The sequence below is a fragment of the Stegastes partitus genome, unplaced genomic scaffold (genome assembly GCF_000690725.1).
Source record: "Stegastes partitus isolate 25-593 unplaced genomic scaffold, Stegastes_partitus-1.0.2 Scaffold593, whole genome shotgun sequence".
In the NCBI taxonomy this organism is placed as follows: domain Eukaryota; kingdom Metazoa; phylum Chordata; class Actinopteri; family Pomacentridae; genus Stegastes; species Stegastes partitus.
The window spans coordinates 99065-117994 of NW_007578324.1; the positions used below are offsets into that span (position 1 = coordinate 99065).

Below are 18930 nucleotides of genomic sequence, written 5' to 3' on the forward strand. Positions count from 1 at the left end.
TAATTAAGGTTTCTGAGCTGTTTTCACCCCTTTAGAAAATAAAAAATAAAAAAGATATACTGTTATTTTACAGATTTCCACTGTCTTGTTAAAATACATGATATTTGGTAGAAATTATGACCTCAACATAAATAACGTCCACATCGAAAATCTGTATTTTGACATAAAAGGATGCAGGTTTACTGACTTTAAACAATAAAAATATCATTATTTTACAGGTTATTATTATTATTATTTATTTATTTAGAACAATTTACTGGTGTTTTACAATTTTTTGGCCATCTACACTGTAAAAAAAATAAAAATAAAAAAATAAATTCTTAGCAGTTTTTATCTGTAATTTACTGTTAGTTTACAGATTTCCATTATTTTGTTAAATTATAAATGATATCTACAAGAATCATAGAAAATAACGGTATGACTACAGTGTAAATGAAGTCCACGTTGAAAATCTGTTTTTTGGCCATCGACACTGTAAAAAAACAAAACAAACAAACAAAAAAATTTCTCAGCAGGTTTTATCTGTAATTTTTTCAAAATAATTTATAGTTATTTTACAGATTTCCACTGTTTTGTTAAATTACAGATGATAACTCGCATAAGGACAGAAAAAAATCTATAAATGTACACGTTGACTGTCCTCCAGTGTAAAAAACATCCACATGGAAAATGTGTGTTTTGATTGATATCGGTGATGCAGCAGCTAAACACAGCATTATTTCACCGATTATATTTGGAGCAATTTACTGGTACTTTACATACTTTCCCTTTTTTGTTAAATTATAGACAATAGCCAATAAAATCACAAAATAAATTAATTTACACATTCACTAGAAAAGAAAAAAGTAAATAATGTCCACATCAAAGTAGAAGTTAATTCTTTTTACAATGTTTTACTGTAAATTTACAGCTGAAATGATCATTATTATAACAATATTTGACATTAATTGAAAAAATTGTGCTGTTGAATTACCGCTAACGTCAAAATATTGTGTTTTTATAGATTTGTTCTTTCACAGCGTTCGACTGTAAGTTACTGTTTTTGTAAATATTAAGAACTATCAACTAAAACAGATCATTTTACAAGTATTGTCCATTAATGAAAAGAAAAGGTCTACGGCAAATTAAAGACGGTAGCTGATTGTAGACATGTTGGGTTTTTGTTTTTACAGTTTACAGATTTGTGCCGTGCTGGTAAATCACAGCTAATATCTTAAAAAAAACAAAAAACTGACGGTAAAACATTCACGTTTTTACGAGGTGTGGCTTTAAAATGACACTTTTACTGCATTTAAATCAGCAAAAATCATTTTACAGATATCTGCTAATTATTAAAAAATAAATAAATGACAGGATTTCACTGGTTTTTAACATTTTTGTTTCCCCTCGCTGCCAGATTTTCTTAGTTTCTTTAACAGATTTTTTCATTTATTTCCAGTGCAGTAAATCCTTTTAAGACATTTGAGGACACGGTGCAGATCGCTCACAGTTTATTGCTGAGATTTATTAGGTGGGACTAAATCCTGTCGGTGGAAATCAGAAAACAGATCACGTCGATGTTGACAGACGTCCATCAGGCCTGAAGCGGGACCACCTGACACATCTGCAACCAGATCAGCTCCACGGTTTCATCACCAGCAACTCGATACGCCAATAAATCGTCTGGCCTTTACCTTCAACAACAACCACAGCACCAGTGTTTATGCTCAGAGCCTGTTTGTGGAGGGAGGCTGGAACCTCCCCTCATGTCAGTCCTGCCCTCAGGCGTGTGCAACGGGTGGCTCAGGGGCCCAACGTGGACGCTTCAGGTGTTTTTAGTGCACACACACACTCTGATCAAACAGATGCTCCCAGCATTCTGCCATGGTATCGGTTCCCTCGCAGCTCTTTTCATCTCTTTATTTTAGGACAAGCGTCTACAGACACTGTTGGTTCTGTGTCCCGCACATAAAACACAGTCTTTGCATTCCTGATGAAATCTATCTGCTCAGATTCGGGAGGGGTGGGCGCCAGGTGTTGGGTTACACCGAATCAGAGGCCCTCCCCTCCGCGCAGGGCCGCACCGGGAGCCGGAAGGCCGCTCCGCTTTCACAATAAGAGCGCAAAACGGTCAGTGGGCTGGTGCGTTGGTTGTCACAGCAGGCCGCACGAGCAATAGAGTGTGCACTGTAAAAAAAAAATAAATAAATAAATTAATTAATTAATAAATTAAAAATGTAAAATAAATAAAATAAAGTAAAATCATCTAAAAAATAAATACAATAAAATAAAATAATCTACAAAATAAATAAAATAATCTAATTAAAAAGCAGTGAAAATGTGGATACCATAATGTTTGAAAACTATTTTAAAAATAAAGAAATAAATAAAATAAGTGTAAAATAATAACACTTTTAGCAGCAGTGTAATCTTTTTTTAATGTTTGACATTATTTACAGTTTTGTCCTGTTTTCTTACAGTTAGCATGTTTTTTTAAGGTAATTTTAAGTTATTTTCTGTATTTCCACAAAACTACCCCCAAAATAAGAAATTGTGGGGAAAAACTACACTCAAAAACTATTTAAAGATGTTTTTGCAGTGTGGGCTTTACTGACCTCTTTGCTTTTAGTTTGTGTAAAACAGCTTCTCTCACGTTTCCCTTTTGGAATAATGTTCCTTCTGTTTATTAATCTGTCGGCCTCCTAACGAAGGAGTTCTTTTATTAGGGGGACCATGTTTTTGATCACCGAAAACCAGGACACTCTGCAACGAGATACTCAGACGATACTGAAGGTTTACTCAGAGATGCCTCATAGTTTCAATACATTTAAAGCTGGGATGTATCAGCGACCACATCGGTATCGGCTGATATTAGTGTTTGTTCTCATGTATCGGTATCGGTCCGATGAACACATTTAGCCGATGATCGTCTAACATCAGCGCCTTCGTCTCTACGTTTGATTTCTCTGCTGTTTCACACGTTTTTACTAAAATGGTCCTTTAACGTTATATATGTTTAAATATGTTATACTTTTATTAATACAGAAGACTACGTGGTCTAAGTTGGGCTTCTTTTGCATAGTTTTCTCACAGTGTTTATTTAAACTCATTTTTTGGTGTGAACAAAAATTGAATATCGACATCGGCGATATCGGTTCTCGGTGATATCAGAAGTCTTAATTCGGATATCGGTATCGGTCATAAATTTTAATATCATGCATCACTACATTCAACATATAAGTTAATGACTCCTGTGATCATATGAGCTGTTTTCTGTGATTTAACAGGAAAATGTGTAAAATAAAATTAAAAATTATTTTCCATTTTTCAGTCATTAATACACCCTTTTTTTCTTTCAAATAGCAGCAAATGTTTGTAAAATAACACAAATTTTGTTCATTTAAATCTCACAAAAACAGTGTTATTTTATATTATTTTATAATGCCGCTTAGATAAATACAAATTACTAATGTTTGATGTTGACATTATTGACAGTTTCTGTTTTAAACATGTTATCTAATTTTGTTGGGTTTTTTTAACACGGCAGTGTGAAATGACATTAACTTGTTAAAAAAATCTAATTAAAAACTATTTAAAAACTTTTTTTTCTTTTAATAATATGACATCCCGCTTATATTTCTGCACTGTAAATAATTTAAAGTTCATTCAGCGTGGAAATGCAGGGACGCTGCTGCCCTGATAATCTGTGTTAACGTCACTTTGGTTAATTAATGAGCTCAAAATCCTCTTATGAGTCGTGAAGGTGCAAAGTGAGCTGAGTTCAATTAAATTAACTTGAGATAAGAAGTTCAATAAACTCCAGATGCTGGCTACAGGTAGACCTGCTTTACTTTTACAGTTTCTTAGTTAAAAACATTTATTTTTTATTTAACACTGATAAATTCCAGCTGCACCCGTTGAAGACGTGTTTTAAACAAACAATCTGTGAAGCTGCTGCTGAGATCAATGAAAAGTCTTCAACTGAAGGGACTGAATTGGTTCAGGTGTTATGAAAAGAAACAACCATCGTATTATTTCCATCCATCATCTCTACACCTTAATCCTCACCAGGGTCATGGGGGGCTGGAGTCTATCCCAGCTGACTCAGGGTGAAGGCAGGTTCACCTGGACAGGTAACCAGTCTATCACAGGGCTACACTTAGAGACAGACAACCAAGCACACTCACATTCACACCTACGGACAATTTACAATCACCAATTAACCTCAGCATGTTTCTGGACTGTGGGAGGAAGCCGGAGAACCCGGAGAGAACCCACGCTGCACGGGGAGAACATGGAGACTCCACGCAGAAAGATCCCGGGTGTCCTCACCGGGACACGAACCGGCGACCTTCCAGCTGTGAGGTGCTGACCACCGAGACATTTCAGGTTGTTAATGTGACGTATTCTGTATTCTTGCACATTTTTAGGAAGATGTTTTGCACATTACTGCACACTGTTCATGTTTACTGTTACTTTTGTAGTTTCTTGGATTTGCTGCGCTTGATGTTCATTTGAATCCTTGTTCTTTATTTCATCTTTTATCCTTCTTTCAAACAGTTGACTCGTCAGCGTTGCTGTTTTGCACCAAAACGTCAGAGTCATCAGATTTAAGAACCGACTTTACAATAAAGCACATTCTGATTTCTGCAAATTACCAGAGCTGCTCATGTGTTAATTCAATAAGCAGCTATTTATTTATTTAACTCATCATTTTAAGTCAAAATGCCTCAAGTTATAGAAACTTGCATTTTTACAGCTACAGGAGTCTAAAAGTGAAAAAAAGATGAGACACATGATGTTAATTTAACTAGAAATGAGCAAAACTCAGATATTTAAATTAATTAAGAGATCAGCTGATTTGACTGAACACCATCAGGATGTTTTGCAGTGCAGCATGTGGAACACTTCCTTCTGCAGCTTGCAGTGTAAAAGAACTTTTAGGTTAAACATGGTGCAACACAAACGTGCTTTAGTGAGTTTGAACAGAGCTGATGAAGCTGCAACGTTCAAATAACGTTAAAGTGAGTAAAGCTTGGGTCAGAGGGCTTTAGGTCCAGTTCTGATCTGGTTTTTCATGTGTCCATACAAGGCAACGTTCAGAGTCACCCTGGACTCCTTCTTGACCTACTTTTAATCCTAACGTTCAGATTCAGAAGCTCTGCTGTGATGCATGTTGACCTTCATTTAGTTTGAACATCACTGTTTCTTGCTTGGTTGTCAGTGATTTCTGTTCCCTGTGTAAAGCCTCTTTAACTTGTCACCAGTTGAAGGTTCTACTTTGAAAGTCCCGACCAGAAGCTGTGTGTGTGGAGTCGGTAGCAGCTTGACGGCGGTGGAGAAAAGAGAGAGGGACTGTTGAGCGGCGGAGCCTCCAGCCCGGAGCGCACGCGTGTTCACTGGACTCGAATGGTGTGAAGCCCCAGATGAGGGACTCGGACGTCCGGGGAATGACAGCGTCTGTCACCGGGAGTGACAGCTTTCACTCTGAGCGACTCCGCTGAAATTCCTCCAGCCTGACACCCAGCGACACTGATCCGGACCGGATCCAGCCACACCAGGACTATGCCAGAGATGGAGAAAGGGAGACCTCCGGAAAATAAACGCAGCAGGAAACCCGCGCACCCCGTGAAGAGGGAGATCAACCAGGAGATGAAGGTGAGACTTTATTGATTGATTGATTGATTGATTGATTGTTGTGCCACCGCTGAACGGTTCGGATCCAGTCAGATGTGTTGCTGAACGAGCCGCTTTACGCACGCAGGCGTCTTCCTCCAGAGTCAACTGCGCACAAATCAGTGCAGCAATAATCACACACACACCGTGTTTGTGTCCAGTGAATGCTCTCTTTGTGTCTTTTATGGAACCAATCAGACTTCAAGAGGGTTCATTGCACTTTTTTCACCCTTTTGGAGACGAACTCACAAATCAGAATAAACTTCTCTTTTTTTTTATTTTATTTTATTTTTTTTTTAACTTATCCAAACTGAACATGTCACACAGGAACACACACACGGGACGTTTTGATTACAGATGTTTGTACTGAAGGAGAGTAGGTTGACCTTTGGCTCCTCGTGACGCCATGTCGGGCCAGCTGCGGCCGGACGCGCGCGCTGTAATGTCCAGCGGAGATCCAGATGTGCGTCACTTCTTCCCCGCTCCTGCGGTGCGCTCACTTGCTGCACCGCAGAGGTTTGCCCTCATGAGAAAGAGAGAGAGAGGGCATTTATATGCTTTAAATAGCCTGCTTTAGCCTTACAGTGGGAAAAGTCCACAGCACTGTGTCACATACTCACTAAAGAATGCAAACATGCAAAAAGTTCCCACTGAGGGGTCATAATTACTCACTAATGACACGTCCGTTAAGAGTGCGCAGCCCCGCACAGGCAGTAATAAGTTAAATCACAGTAACAGACTGGATTCCCTCCCACCATTATGAGCCTATTACTGCATGGAAACTAATCCGTGGATTGTCTGCTTTGTTTGGGTTTGGACATTTGCTATCCGAGACTGTTGACTGTGCTGTTAGTGGATATTCAAGGCTCCTTCAAGCTGAAGCTGAGAAATCCAAAAAGACAAGCCGTTTTCTCGGGCAGGGAGGCAGGGAGGGAGAGGGGGGGAGGCTTTGGCCTTTCGTGAGAGAGGAAATGTGCTCTTTTTGTGTAAGTGGTTTGGATTGTAGCGTTTGATATCCAGGGGAGGTGTAGTGTTACATCTTAACTAATTTTAATCAAAACACGTGAAACGCTATCCCCTCTTGATGTAAGCCTGCCTGGGCTGAATCTCAGGGTCGGCCCCAGTTTGTTGCCTTTGGCTGCAACTCTCTGTGGTTTGGGATATGGCTTGTCACTCTCACAAAGCAGATGTTTGTCTAAACTGCCAAAAAGAAACAAAAACAACATTGTGGGAAGTGGAGGGGTGGGTGAAGAGGAAGAGAGGAAAAAAAAAGTGCCCCGTCTTTCGTTAACAAGTATAAGGAAGAAAAAAGAAAAGAAAAGGGGGCACTGGGCTGCAGGAGAACACCACAATACCAAAATTAGGCCTGATGGGGAGGCTTCAGCGGTGGAGGAAACCCCCAGAGATGTGCACCTTTAAGTCAAACGATGGAAAGGGAAGAGAGAGGCACTGATTTCCAGCTCAGCTGAGACCCGTCCCGGTGTTGTCTCTGTAATACATCTGTTTCAACACCACATTCGGACCTACTCCCTCCACGTCAGACCCGAGCGCAGCACCAGACACCGGATACTTGACTTTAATCATCGTTAGGCATATTTAGCTGGATATGATACCGCCGCTCACCCACACACTCTCCCAGACGCACACACACACACACACACACACACACACACACACACACACACAGCAGAAAGTGAGCAAGCGAGGGAGAGATCCATTTCTTTGAGGCCCTGGTTGCAGAGCAGAGGTCGGAGTGAGGAAAGCAGGGGAAAGAATGTGCAGTCAGTACTACAGCAGCAGCAGCAGCAGCACTACAACACCACCACCACCACCACCACCACCGCCACAGCAGACTGGCTGTGCTGGAAAAGGGTGAAACCTGAGAGGCCGCGCTGTGTCGGGTGTCAGGGATGGAAGGTGCTGGGATGGAGGGGAGGATGGTGAAGATGGGAGGTGAGGGAGGGGGGGAGAAAAAGAGGCAAGGGGAGGGACTGGAGAAAGAGTGAGAGTGGTGGACACTGGAGAGAGAGAAGAAGAAGAGAGAGAGAGAGGAGTGGGGCATTTCCGAGAACCGTGGGACCTCGCTGTGGTGTAGGGTGTCCCGCTCTGATTTCTGCCCGTTCCGGATCAGGTTTCCCCTCCAATCCGGTTCTCCCAAAGCCACAGAGAGAGACAGAGAGAGGTGGGTGGATAAAGAGAGAGACCTTTGTGTTTTTTGTTTTCATCTGGTCATAATAAAAAAAAAAAAAGGGGGAGACCACACATCCCATCTGTGGAGAACAGTTTTCTTTTCTCCCTCTTTTTTCCAATTAAAAGAGATAAACAAAGGATGATTCATAGATTTCACACTGGTGTTAGGTTTTAAACCTTTCCGTCTCAGATTTAGCAAGAGTAAACAACTCGAATACATCATGGAAAAAGCGTCATACTGTACTCCACTGTGCCCCTATTCATTTCTCCAACAGGGCTGGGGCCGAGAAAGAATCCCTCACATTGATTCAGAGCAGGAAGGTCTGATTATGTTTAACATAGGATAAAAAGTTCCACTAATAACCCCGGAGATGTACGCTCACAGTTTCCCGTGTGCTCTCAGTTACCCTCTCCCCTTACACACGACGTTAATCGGGGATTTCTTTTTGCTCTTTTTCTCGTGCAGACGTTTGCAGAAAGCACCATGAACGAGCTCCTGGGGTGGTACGGGTACGACAAGGTGGACCTCCGGGAGTCGGAGGCCAACGAGATCAGAAACTACAGGGAGAGGCGTCAGCATGTGTCTGTGCTAAAAGGTGAGGGCAGGTGTCGACTGTTGTTCCTGAATTTACACTAACCGACAGGTTCTGCAGGTTTCAGTGCAGACATTGAGTCACTGCACACATTCGCTAGACATAATCTCCTGTAGCTGCCACTTCTCCAGTTTCATTCATTCAGATACATCTGTTGTTTGCACAGAAGTTATTATAGTATCATGTAAGCCACTCGCGCGATTGCGTTACGCGACGAGTTCGCATTGTGTTTTGTTTGTGTCTTTCAGAAAACTCGTTGCCAAAACCCAAAAGTCTGGACGCCAAAGCCAGTCACTCAGTCCTGGCCATGAAGAGCGGAGAGAGGGAGTCCTGCAGCGTCCCTTCCTCCTCGCCCTCCTCTTCTGCGACAAGCTCATCCCTGACCTCCCCCAAGGAGCACAAGAGCGCCCCTGTCATCGTCCCTCTCATAAAGCCGTCAGCAGGTAGCGGACCGAGGAAGCACCAAGTGATGAAAATATGACGACCGCGAATTCTGTATGCTGAAGTATGATTTGGGTTTAAATCCGTTCGCCCACAATGATCACGATCGCTCTCATGTTTACGCGCTGAGAGGTCAGAGTGCAGCGTCAACTGTGGGCGAAGGAGCCGGTGTTGGTTTCAGCTTTTGCGGTGACTCCTGAGCAATATTAGAAGCGCCGTAAAACCCGAGGAGGCGTTGCAATTACATCGGCACGTCTCCTCGTCCTCCAGTTACTTGGTGCCATCATCATCATCATTCAGCTCCGTTTAGTGTCGTTTGTATTAAACGACGGCAAGATGCTGCTCGTCACGAGGGTTTGAGAGAGTGAGACACCTGAGCCAATTAATTACTGAATGTAATACTCTGTGATAACAGTCTGAGCTAAATTAGTTTGCAAATAATGATGTGTAGCAGCACCAGACGTTACAAATGGAAGCTTAATAAGTTGCTGTAGAGCTTTTATCATGTGCAGCATGTGTACGAGCTCATAAAGCAGCACTTTGTTATCCAAGTTTTACAAGTTTTTAGCTTTTTTCTGAAGGTGTTGGCATCTGGTACATTTGGTGGACGATGTAGGATTTGTAACCTCCATCAGCACTGTTAAAAACAGCAGAAAATATTGTGTGTATAAAACGGGCCGCTGCTGTAATAACCCGACATGAATGCTAAAAGCCTCACATGAAACTGACTAGGTTGGCTTCAGTCGTTGTTTCAGAGTGAAAACTAAACGTGTCACTGTTCGTACAAGCTGCACCGTGAGTCCATAAAGCTGACATTAATGTATACCAGAGATGCTGAAGGGTCTCCAGACTCCCTGATAGAATATTACCCCGAGACTCCTTTTAATTAATTCAGTGTTGAACAAGAAGTTTGGAGCAGCTCCAGCTGTAATGATAGTCTGATCGTATTCCCATTATTCAGATGAATACTGTACTTTGTCATATTAATAGCTAAATAATAGGTCCTGCTCAAAAAGAACTGACTCATGTCTCTTGAGCTCCAGTGAGGTTAAATACAGTTAAAGCACTCGGCTTTATCTGCTCGCTGCCAGCCACTTCCTTGTAAGATCTTCTGACCTGTGCACTAACACCTTTGCAGATGGCACTCGCTGATCGCCCTCCTCTCTTGTGATTCTCCCCCTGCAGTGGAAGACGTGCAGAACGTGCAGATAGTGTGTGTTTGGTGCCAGAAGGAAGGTGTAAAACGCTACTCTCTATGTATGGGCTCGGAGCTCAAGAGCTTCTGCAGTGAGAAGTGTTTCGCCGCCTGCAGACGGGCCTACTTCAAACGCAACAAGGTTTGTGTTGAATGCAAAATGCATCCAGTATATGCTAGCAGAGTGTACGCGTTGGCTTGTGCCTGTCGGTGAAACGCTGGAAGTCCTACTATCGTCATGGTGGTGACTGAGCTGTAGATTTGTTTTGACCTGTTTTAATGTGTTGACTTCAGTAGACAGATGCAGGTTTGCACCGTTTGCACCAGCTGACTGTCCACACACAGGAGGCCAGGCATCAAGTGGTTTCTGGCAGGTACACAGACCTTCAGAAACAGATACCCCTGATCCTGTGAGGTCAAAACTGATGGATTCATTTACGGGAATTTAAAAAGGGCCGATCTCTAAGAACACAATTCCTAGTTAGTACGGAGGAGCCGGTTAAGGAGCGGTGGGAGGGAGGTCAAAGTTTTCAGAGGACACTTAGTATCAGTTTCACGTTAATGGAGAAGAGGCCGGCCATTAAGTGGCTTTGGTCTGGAGGACAGGAAAGCTGCAACTGCTCCGATGCACATTGCCATGATTTTTCACCCTCCGTTACGACATGGATATACCTTCTGTGGAGGTGCGGGGTGACGAGCTGTTGTATCGACTTTCACCCTCTGTGTTGTTTATACCGTGGTAGATTTATTCACACAACAACGGCGACACAAAGGAGGGCTGAACAGTTTGCGCGCAACAAGCCCTCTAGTTTTTCGGAGGCGGGGCAGAAAGCATTTCTGTTGGCTTGTTGCTGCTTGTCTGAGAGGAAGGCCAGGAGGCCTGGGGCGAGGTGTCCACTTTCAGTGCATACCTTACCTTCAGCTGCCTCATGTTTCGTAACTCAACACGACTCAATGGGTCACAGAGATGGGAGAGCACTCAGATCCTCAGCAGATCAGCTTACATGAATCAAGAGGAATTTCCTATATTAATACTGGCAGGGCCATTAATAATATGACAATACATCACCTGCATTATCTCCCTACGTGGTTGTAGAATCATATCTGTTTCACAACACAGGGTTTTTTCTTTTGTTTTACTAACCTTTAGGGTTTTATTCCTTGTGTGAAGTTCAAACTACTTCTAACTTACATGACAAAGAATTTCATTTGAAACTGATATTTGTGCTGGTTGTGTAAGAAAGTCACATTTGGGTTGACCTTTTGAACCCCAAAGGCCACTGGCAGGTTTGAAAGGCACGTTGTCTTGGACAAAATCACCAAAATACACCGTTTAGCAGAGCAAGAAACTGTAAAAACAGAGAACTGATGGATTTTTAACTTTCCAACAGTCTTTGAACTACTCATCTGTGGTGTACCATTTCAACGGGAAACTAAATCTAAGTTTAAAATTATGACATTTCAATAAAGTCTTTTTTAGATTCTCGTTTAAAAATGTGCCAGAAACGAGGCGTTTGCTCTCACCAGGTTGTGTACTGCTCCTCGGTGCAGCCATGAAGCCGTGAGTTAATCAGCTTCGACTCTGACAGTCATTCGACAAAAACTCGGGGACTTTTTGGCTGAACTGCAAGCTTGCACAAAGCACATAGGAGATGAGTGTATAAACAAATTAAAAATGTCTGTAAGAAAATATGTACAGTGTGTAAAATCACCATTCTTTCCAGTATTGCGTACACTGTTGCACATGTCAATTCTAGTTTATTTCATTTTTTGTAAAATGAAAGATTTTAATTGTCACTTTTCCTTTTTTTTACACTTTACATCAGTGTAACCTTATAAAGCTGCACAAATGACATTTCTAAGATCTCTCTACTTCTAGTCATGGTTGTGCTGTTTCCCGAGAGGTGCAGGACTTTAAAACTGCAGTGAAAAATGAGCCAAAACTGTAGAAAAACTGCTTGTGGTTTAGAGGGTTAATGGACACAGAATGATTCTTGAGGATGAATTTCGGTCTGATAACTGCCTCACAGTGATTCATGTTTGGTCTGTCACTCTGGTTTTCCCCTGTCAGGCCAGAGATGAAGATCTCCATGGTGAGAGATCCCCGCAGCACTCCCATACAGAGGACTCGCCCAGACTGGTGTTGAAGATAAACACCAATGTCAGAGTAAGAGGACACTATCAATGTATCTTTTGTCTTGTATTGTAAAAATATTAATATATCTGTGCTATGAAATTACAAGGCATAACATGCCAGGCTATTGGGAAAAATCCTGTTTCTGTGTGTTTGTACAAAAGTCTTGAAGTTTTCAGCTGGAATCTGTCACTTCATTGACCCCCAGCAGTCTCTCTCCCCTGTGCCACAGGTATGTGACTGGTGCAAGCATGTCCGTCACACTAAAGAATACCTGGACTTTGGATCTGGTGAGGAACGACTCCAGTTCTGCAGCACAAAGTGTCTGAACCAGTACAAGATGGACGTCTTCTACCGAGAAGCGCGTGCAGCTCTCACCAGCACCAGTTCCAGCCCAAACAGAACCAGTCAGGAGGGGAGGGCCGACAGCGTGGTGGCTGGGCAAAAGCTACTCACTCCAGAGTCTTGGAACAGCAGCAACAGTGCAATGGAAGCCCGTAACAGAAACCTTTCCCCTAAAGGGCCTGCACTAATCCACGGATCAGCAGAACCCACCTCCATCTCCCCCTCAGAAGCCTCTTCTTCTTCTTCTTCTTCTTCCAAAGTCCCCGTTCCAGGGCTCAGGACCCTGGAGAGATCGATCCAGCCCCCTCCCTCTTCTATGGAGGTGTCGCCGCACCCTGTTCCCCTTCCTCCTCCACCTCCTCCTCGCCCTCCTCTGGAGCAAAAGCCAGTGCCTCAAATCCCCATGCCCTTCATCAGGCCTCCTCTTCATGCTCAGGGCCTGAAAAGCCCCCTTGCCAATCCTCCCAGACATCCAGGCCCCCCTTCCAGCCCTATCCACAGACCTCCACACTCTCCCCACCTACAGCCCCCAACTTCTACTTCGATGAATCCCCCTGGACTGATGCATCCCTTCCCAGGAGCCTACTTCCCTGGATTGCACTCCCCTCCTCTGAACATGATGCCAAGAGCTCCAGTCCCAATGCCTCCCATAATGAACTTTGGGATTCCTTCTTTTAGCCCTTTGCTGCCCCAACCCACTGTGCTGGTGCCTTATCCCATCATTGTTCCCTTGCCTGTCCCCATACCCATTCCTATCCCCATTCCAGTCCCTCCTAAAGCAACAGTAGAAACTCCAAGTCACAGTGGAGTTATCCAGCCCGTGCCAGAAGGGGTGGACAGGGTGAGATCCAGGGCTATCAGGCCACAATCTCCAGGGATCTCTGAAGGGGACATCAGATTGGTAGCCAACAAATTCGGTGGAGCCTTGCCTCAAGGTCTTTCCTCACCGAGTGACCCCAACACAAGGGACACAGATTGGGTTAAATCAGAGAGGCCATTTCTGTCCCCAGCATCCACACCCCAAAGTGGAGCATCTTCCCCCAGAGCACAGTACAATGAATCCCCCTGCTCTGCCTCAGGGTCGGAGGTGCTGGCAGACGAAAAGCAGCAGCAGACAGAGCGACAAGTCATCCAAAGGGTTCTTCAAAGGACCCAAGTGAAGATGGAGCCCAGTGCCAATGGAGTGGTGGACCTGTCAGGGCTGGGGGAGTCAGGGACTGGACAGGTTAACAGATCGGGGCTTCACGATATCATCAGACCCACCCCTCCTCTACCACAGTCACCTTCACATGACACTGTCTACCAGCACCAGGACTCCCAAACTCCACCCTGTCACACCCCACCCAGCCCCATGGGGAGCAGCCATCCACATGATGCCACACCCTCTGTCCTGAAATCTCGGGACCACGGTCAAAATGGAATGTCCTCTGCATCCACACCTGCCAGTCCAGACTCCTCCCTACCCCAGAGATTACAAGCACCACCCTCTGACCCTGCACTTAGTGAGCTGGAGGCCATCAAAGAGAACAAGTGCTCTGTTGTTAGCCCAGTGCGGGTCGAGGGCCCAGTCGGTCACTTAGAAGAGCCCTTAACAGTAGTCGGGGACATAGGAGAGGACTCTCATGTTCCAGATGAGGACCATGCCTATGCCCTGCCCACAGCGCCAAAGACAGGTGGGACCACCACCCCACTGCTCTTGCCCAAACTCAGGGACAAGGGCAGCCTGCGGAGCCCTGCTAATATGCCCAGCGCTGGAGACATGGAGCCAGCTCTGAAGAGGCGATGCCTGCGAATCCGAGATCAGAATAAGTAGAGGATGGAGGTGAGAGATTCTGTTACAGTGTGAGGAAAGATATTGATAGCATTTGTGTCACCAGCTTTTATTATGTCTGCTATTATTGAGTTGCACATTGTAAGAAGGACCCGAATCGCTGCACCTACTTATTGCGGAGGCTGTCAGGTACATCTCACAGTGAACCAAGTTGACTGCAAGTGTATTTGCATAAACTTTATGTGGTATGCCACACTGGTTAAATTAAGCCCCAGCAATTATTTTTAAACACCATTTAACCAGGGATTGGAAAATGTGTGTACACACACATTCACACATATACAGGGCAAGCTTAATCACAGGTCTCACAGTATGCGCGTGGTCACTAAACAGCATGGCGCCAAAGAGAGAGAATCCCAGTAACCTGGCACTCCTCTGTGCTCTAAGGTTACAACAGGGGAAGGAGGTGGAGGGCACAGGCAGTGAGAGTCACTTTGAAAGGCGATCACTTCACCACAACCTGACAGTCACAATGCTTTGTTTGCATAGCAGCCTGTTTTGTAGGCTCAGATTTGCCAACGCATGCGAGTGTATGTCTGGTTGAGAGGGAGGGAAGGAATTCTACATTCTAACCAATTAGCCCACGCGCTTATCAGGAGCGGTGTATATGGAGGTGGTAGATGCATTTTCTCACACAAGGACAGGAGGCTGCTGCTGCTGCTGAATCTAAGGTGTGACCTTGAGGTTATGGGATAGCCGGTCCAAAACGACACTCAGACACAGATCAAGTCTCCGTGTGACCCCAAAGTCAAACTCGTAGTTCCTGCAGTGAGCCAGTGCAGACGTCTTTGTGAGGCTGCTGTAGAGACAGAGGTGATTGTCAGGCAGATTACAAGGCGCTGTGAATATGAGAGGCAGCCTTCAGCTGTGATCGTGCTCTGGGGCTTCATTAGAAAACACAGGGGCAGAACCAGAGCGATCCGATTACACATGTCATAATGACACCCTGTTCTGACTTTGGCTCGTCTCTCTCCCAAGTATAAGTTCTGCACTCTGTGCTCCTCTCCCTTTTCAGTCCTCTCCCTTTTCTTCACTCACCACTGCTGTCCGCTGCCAACCAGATGTTGGTGTTAGAATGCAGCCGGAAAGCCTCCTGACTTTGGACCAATCAAAGAACCTCTTGATTTCACTTCCCTGATTGGTAGTCCAAATGGCTGCAACACCACCTCAGCCGGCGGTATCTCAGTCTCACCATAACAAGATCATGTTACCGTTTTACTGTATGTCCTGAGATTAATCCGCTGATATTACAGAGATGGTTTAGATTTCAGTTGGCCCGCTTCTCTGTCTCTGTTCTACTCCAAGCCTCCAAAGGCCAGGGGTCACCTTAGTAATTGTGTTTAAAAAAGATGGCTGCTGATAGGGAATGCGCAACGTAAACCTTTATCTCGACCCCAGATGTTTGGTGCCTGTGCTCAAACAAGATTTCCTTTCACTAAATGAGTTCCCACTTTGCTCTTTGTCATTTGTTGTGGTTTCATGCATCGCCTTAGTAACCAATACATATGAAATCACAGCGTGCTGCTTGTGTCGTGCAGACGGATTTATGGCCGTGCGTTGTGTGTAATGGGAGCTGGCTGCCGTATGTGAATGACTTTAGCCTGCCACCTCTCTCCTCTGAGCCGAACATTGCTGTCCTGTTCCATTGTCTGTACCGCTAAAAGTCCACAAAAAAAATCTCCCACACTGACACAGTCAGCAGCCAACTGGAGGATTTCACCTCAGGAAACAGCCCGTTTTTTCGTCTCAGTTTTCCTTGCCTTTATTTGGGATATTTTATAGCCCCGTGTAATTCGATCCCACCACATGGGTATTCGCTGAGCGTTTGAAACTAAAACGCAATGGGACAGAGGGAGTACAGAACCCTGGTTTGGCCCGTATGTGTGTGTGTGTGTGTGTGTGTGTCTGTGCGTCTGTTTGTGTTTAATGTGTGTTTGAATGAAAATGTGTGTGTGAGAGAGAAAGAGGCCAGATGTTCTTGGTTTGATTGTGCCCTGTGCAACAGTTATCTGAGTGTTGATATGACTAAAGGCCTCATTCTCAGTGTTTATGCAGAATGGGTGGATTACGGAATGAGTGTCCAGAGCGGGAGAGGTTGATATAAGATATGGCAGAAATGGAAATTACACCAGATCAGCCCAGAATCTATAACATCTCACCACCCTCTCTCTCTCTCTCTCTCTCTCTTTCTCCCCCTCTCTGTTTTTTGTACTCCCACCCTTTCCACCTAATGAACAGACTCCCTGTTTAACACTGTATGGCAGTGCCAGATTCAGTGCCACGCCCTCTTGTGGACAACACCAGTGCTAACACCCTCCAGCCTGTCCCTCAGCCCACCAGAGTGCTGCTCTGCCTGTAGACCAGCAGGGTGCCAACCCAGGAAGCAGTCCAGATGGCCGAATTATCGCAAGTCAACATGGAGGTGGGGGGGAGAACACAACACAGTCACACAGTTTTGTCTTGGACCAAAGAGCATCGCTGGCTCGTGTGTTACATTGTGTGCGGTGAGCGCTTGAAATGGAGCATCTCAGATCTTCTTCCTGTCTGACATTGCCCTAAAGTGTGCACAACTTAGTGTGGCTGCCCAGATGCGCTCCTCCTCCTCCTCTTCCTCCTCCTCCTCCTCCTCGTCCTCCTCCTCCTCCTCTTCGCTCCACACAGCAGACAGGGCTCTGATCAGCCTTGTGTGGTCTTCTCAGATGGAGCCTGAACATGATCTCTTTCCAGGGGAAACGGTTTGTTTTCTCTGCCCGGCTTGCACAAAGAGCCACATTGTTCCTCTCCCCATATCCCACGCTGACTCCCCACTCCAGGTTTTGGGTTACCTGGCCGACGGGGGCTCAGACTTCAGGAGCTTTTTTATTTTTTTGACCGACAGCCAGGAATATAGTATACCCTTCTCTCCTCCACCTATCCGCCCAATCTAAATACGGTACACACCAGTGCTGAGGTTTTTATCCCTCACAACTGATTGCCTGTGACTCCCTACGCTGCTCACTTCCTTCGAGGGAGGAGAGAAATTCTGCTGAGATTAAGACTTTATCCCCGGGCAGTTTGCTCACCGTGTAGAGAGTCCGGCTCGGCTGTCAAGACAGAGGATTGAATCCCCCCGAGGAGAGCCCTCTCTGGCTCCTCTAAAACAATGTAGACAGAACATCCGAGGGCACGCCTACTGATGCACACTAGCCGAGACGGTCTGTGAACACTTTAGTCGTCTTGATGACGCTGGTACATAAATGTGTGATTTACAGATCCGATATCCACCAAATGGCAAATTTGAATCCGTGTTTGCTTTAAAAACCTTCACAGGACGCGACAGTTTGACTGATTCAGATTGTTTTTCTACAGTTATTTGGCTTCGATCGGACAATTCTGACAAAAAACAAAAAAAACAAGACGAAGTTTTGTAATATTACCAAATGTGGTGTTATACTCAAAAGCATCAAATGCTGTGGTGTGCAGCGAGCAGTATTACAGTTCCCGCTGTTGGGGATACCTAACGAGATTTGATCCACTTAGAGGCTTGTCAACACTTGTCCCCCTTTTGTATGATTTCCAGTTGAAATCTACGCAGATACTATTTGATGTTATATTAACTTATGGATGATGCTTATGTAGATTTTCACACACACACACACAAAAAGCTTTATTTCCTCACTTGTTTTGTTTCTTTGGTGATTGTGTGCCGAAGCTCTTGAACGCCTCCTCCTCCCCCTGTCTATGTGTTTATATGCCCACTAGAGAGCAGTGTTTGCCTTTGTAACTTTGCACCTGCCCTTTTTTTTTTTTTTTTTCCTGACAAGAAAGCACCAGGAGGCCCCATAGGCAGTCTGCTGAAAGCCCAATACAATCTCACTGAACACAACACTGCACTCGGTGCCATCTGACTCCCATCCAAGCAGACAGCTTTTTCCTCGCCAATATTTCAGACGATTGCAGCAGCGTCCTATCAAGGATGTAGTCAGCGGCCTCTTCGCTCATCGTGACCTAGAAAATGTCACCCAGCCCCCCCCGCCATCATTCCAAAACTACCTACCCTGTCTGTGTTTGTGTATATGTGCCTACGGAGGAAACACGCTTTCCTGTCGCCCCGCTCATTCCAGCCGACATCCTCACCCACAAGTCATGCCATTAGTGTCAGAGTCATCCTGCCAGGGGGGACTTTGTCAACAGCTGATGACATCACTCCATACAAATAGCTGCCGTGTCAACAAGTGGTTCTGCTCTGACTTCAGAGGCCAAATCTTACACCATCAAGACTGCCATTATTATTACTATTATTATTATTTTCAATCATTGCCATTTCTCACCTGGTACAATATGGGTGTTAATTCAAAGTTTTGACAAAAGTGACTTTAGATGTTTTTTTGTTGTTGCCTGAAATGCATAGGTAGGCTACTTTCTGACCTCCCCTGTCCAACATTTAGCCGCTATCTGGATTTAAACTGTCTCACTGTTTGTATTTGAATAAAGATTAAGTAACCAAGAGCTTTGGTGGAGACCTCTTTGTAAAGTAAAAAATAAATAAAAGTTATTCTAAGAGCAA

At 44.6% G+C, this 18930-nt stretch overlaps 1 protein-coding gene across 3 annotated transcripts; it reads left to right on the forward strand.

Moving 5' to 3' along the window:
* The first annotated feature begins 5334 nt into the window (after nucleotides 1-5334).
* Nucleotides 5335-18930, forward strand: LOC103362667 (sine oculis-binding protein homolog). Of its 3 annotated transcripts, none has more exons than XM_008289085.1 (7): nucleotides 5335-5637; nucleotides 8312-8441; nucleotides 8687-8881; nucleotides 10065-10216; nucleotides 12146-12241; nucleotides 12417-14375; nucleotides 16623-18930. In XM_008289085.1, exons 1-6 carry the CDS (start codon nucleotides 5545-5547, stop codon nucleotides 14364-14366), a joined length of 2616 nt encoding a protein of 871 aa, XP_008287307.1. In that variant the 5' UTR covers nucleotides 5335-5544; the 3' UTR covers nucleotides 14367-14375; nucleotides 16623-18930. The 3 variants fall into 3 exon arrangements, with proteins under 3 accessions (XP_008287307.1, XP_008287309.1, XP_008287310.1); XM_008289087.1 differs by having other exon boundaries at nucleotides 12420-14375; XM_008289088.1 differs by having other exon boundaries at nucleotides 12441-14375.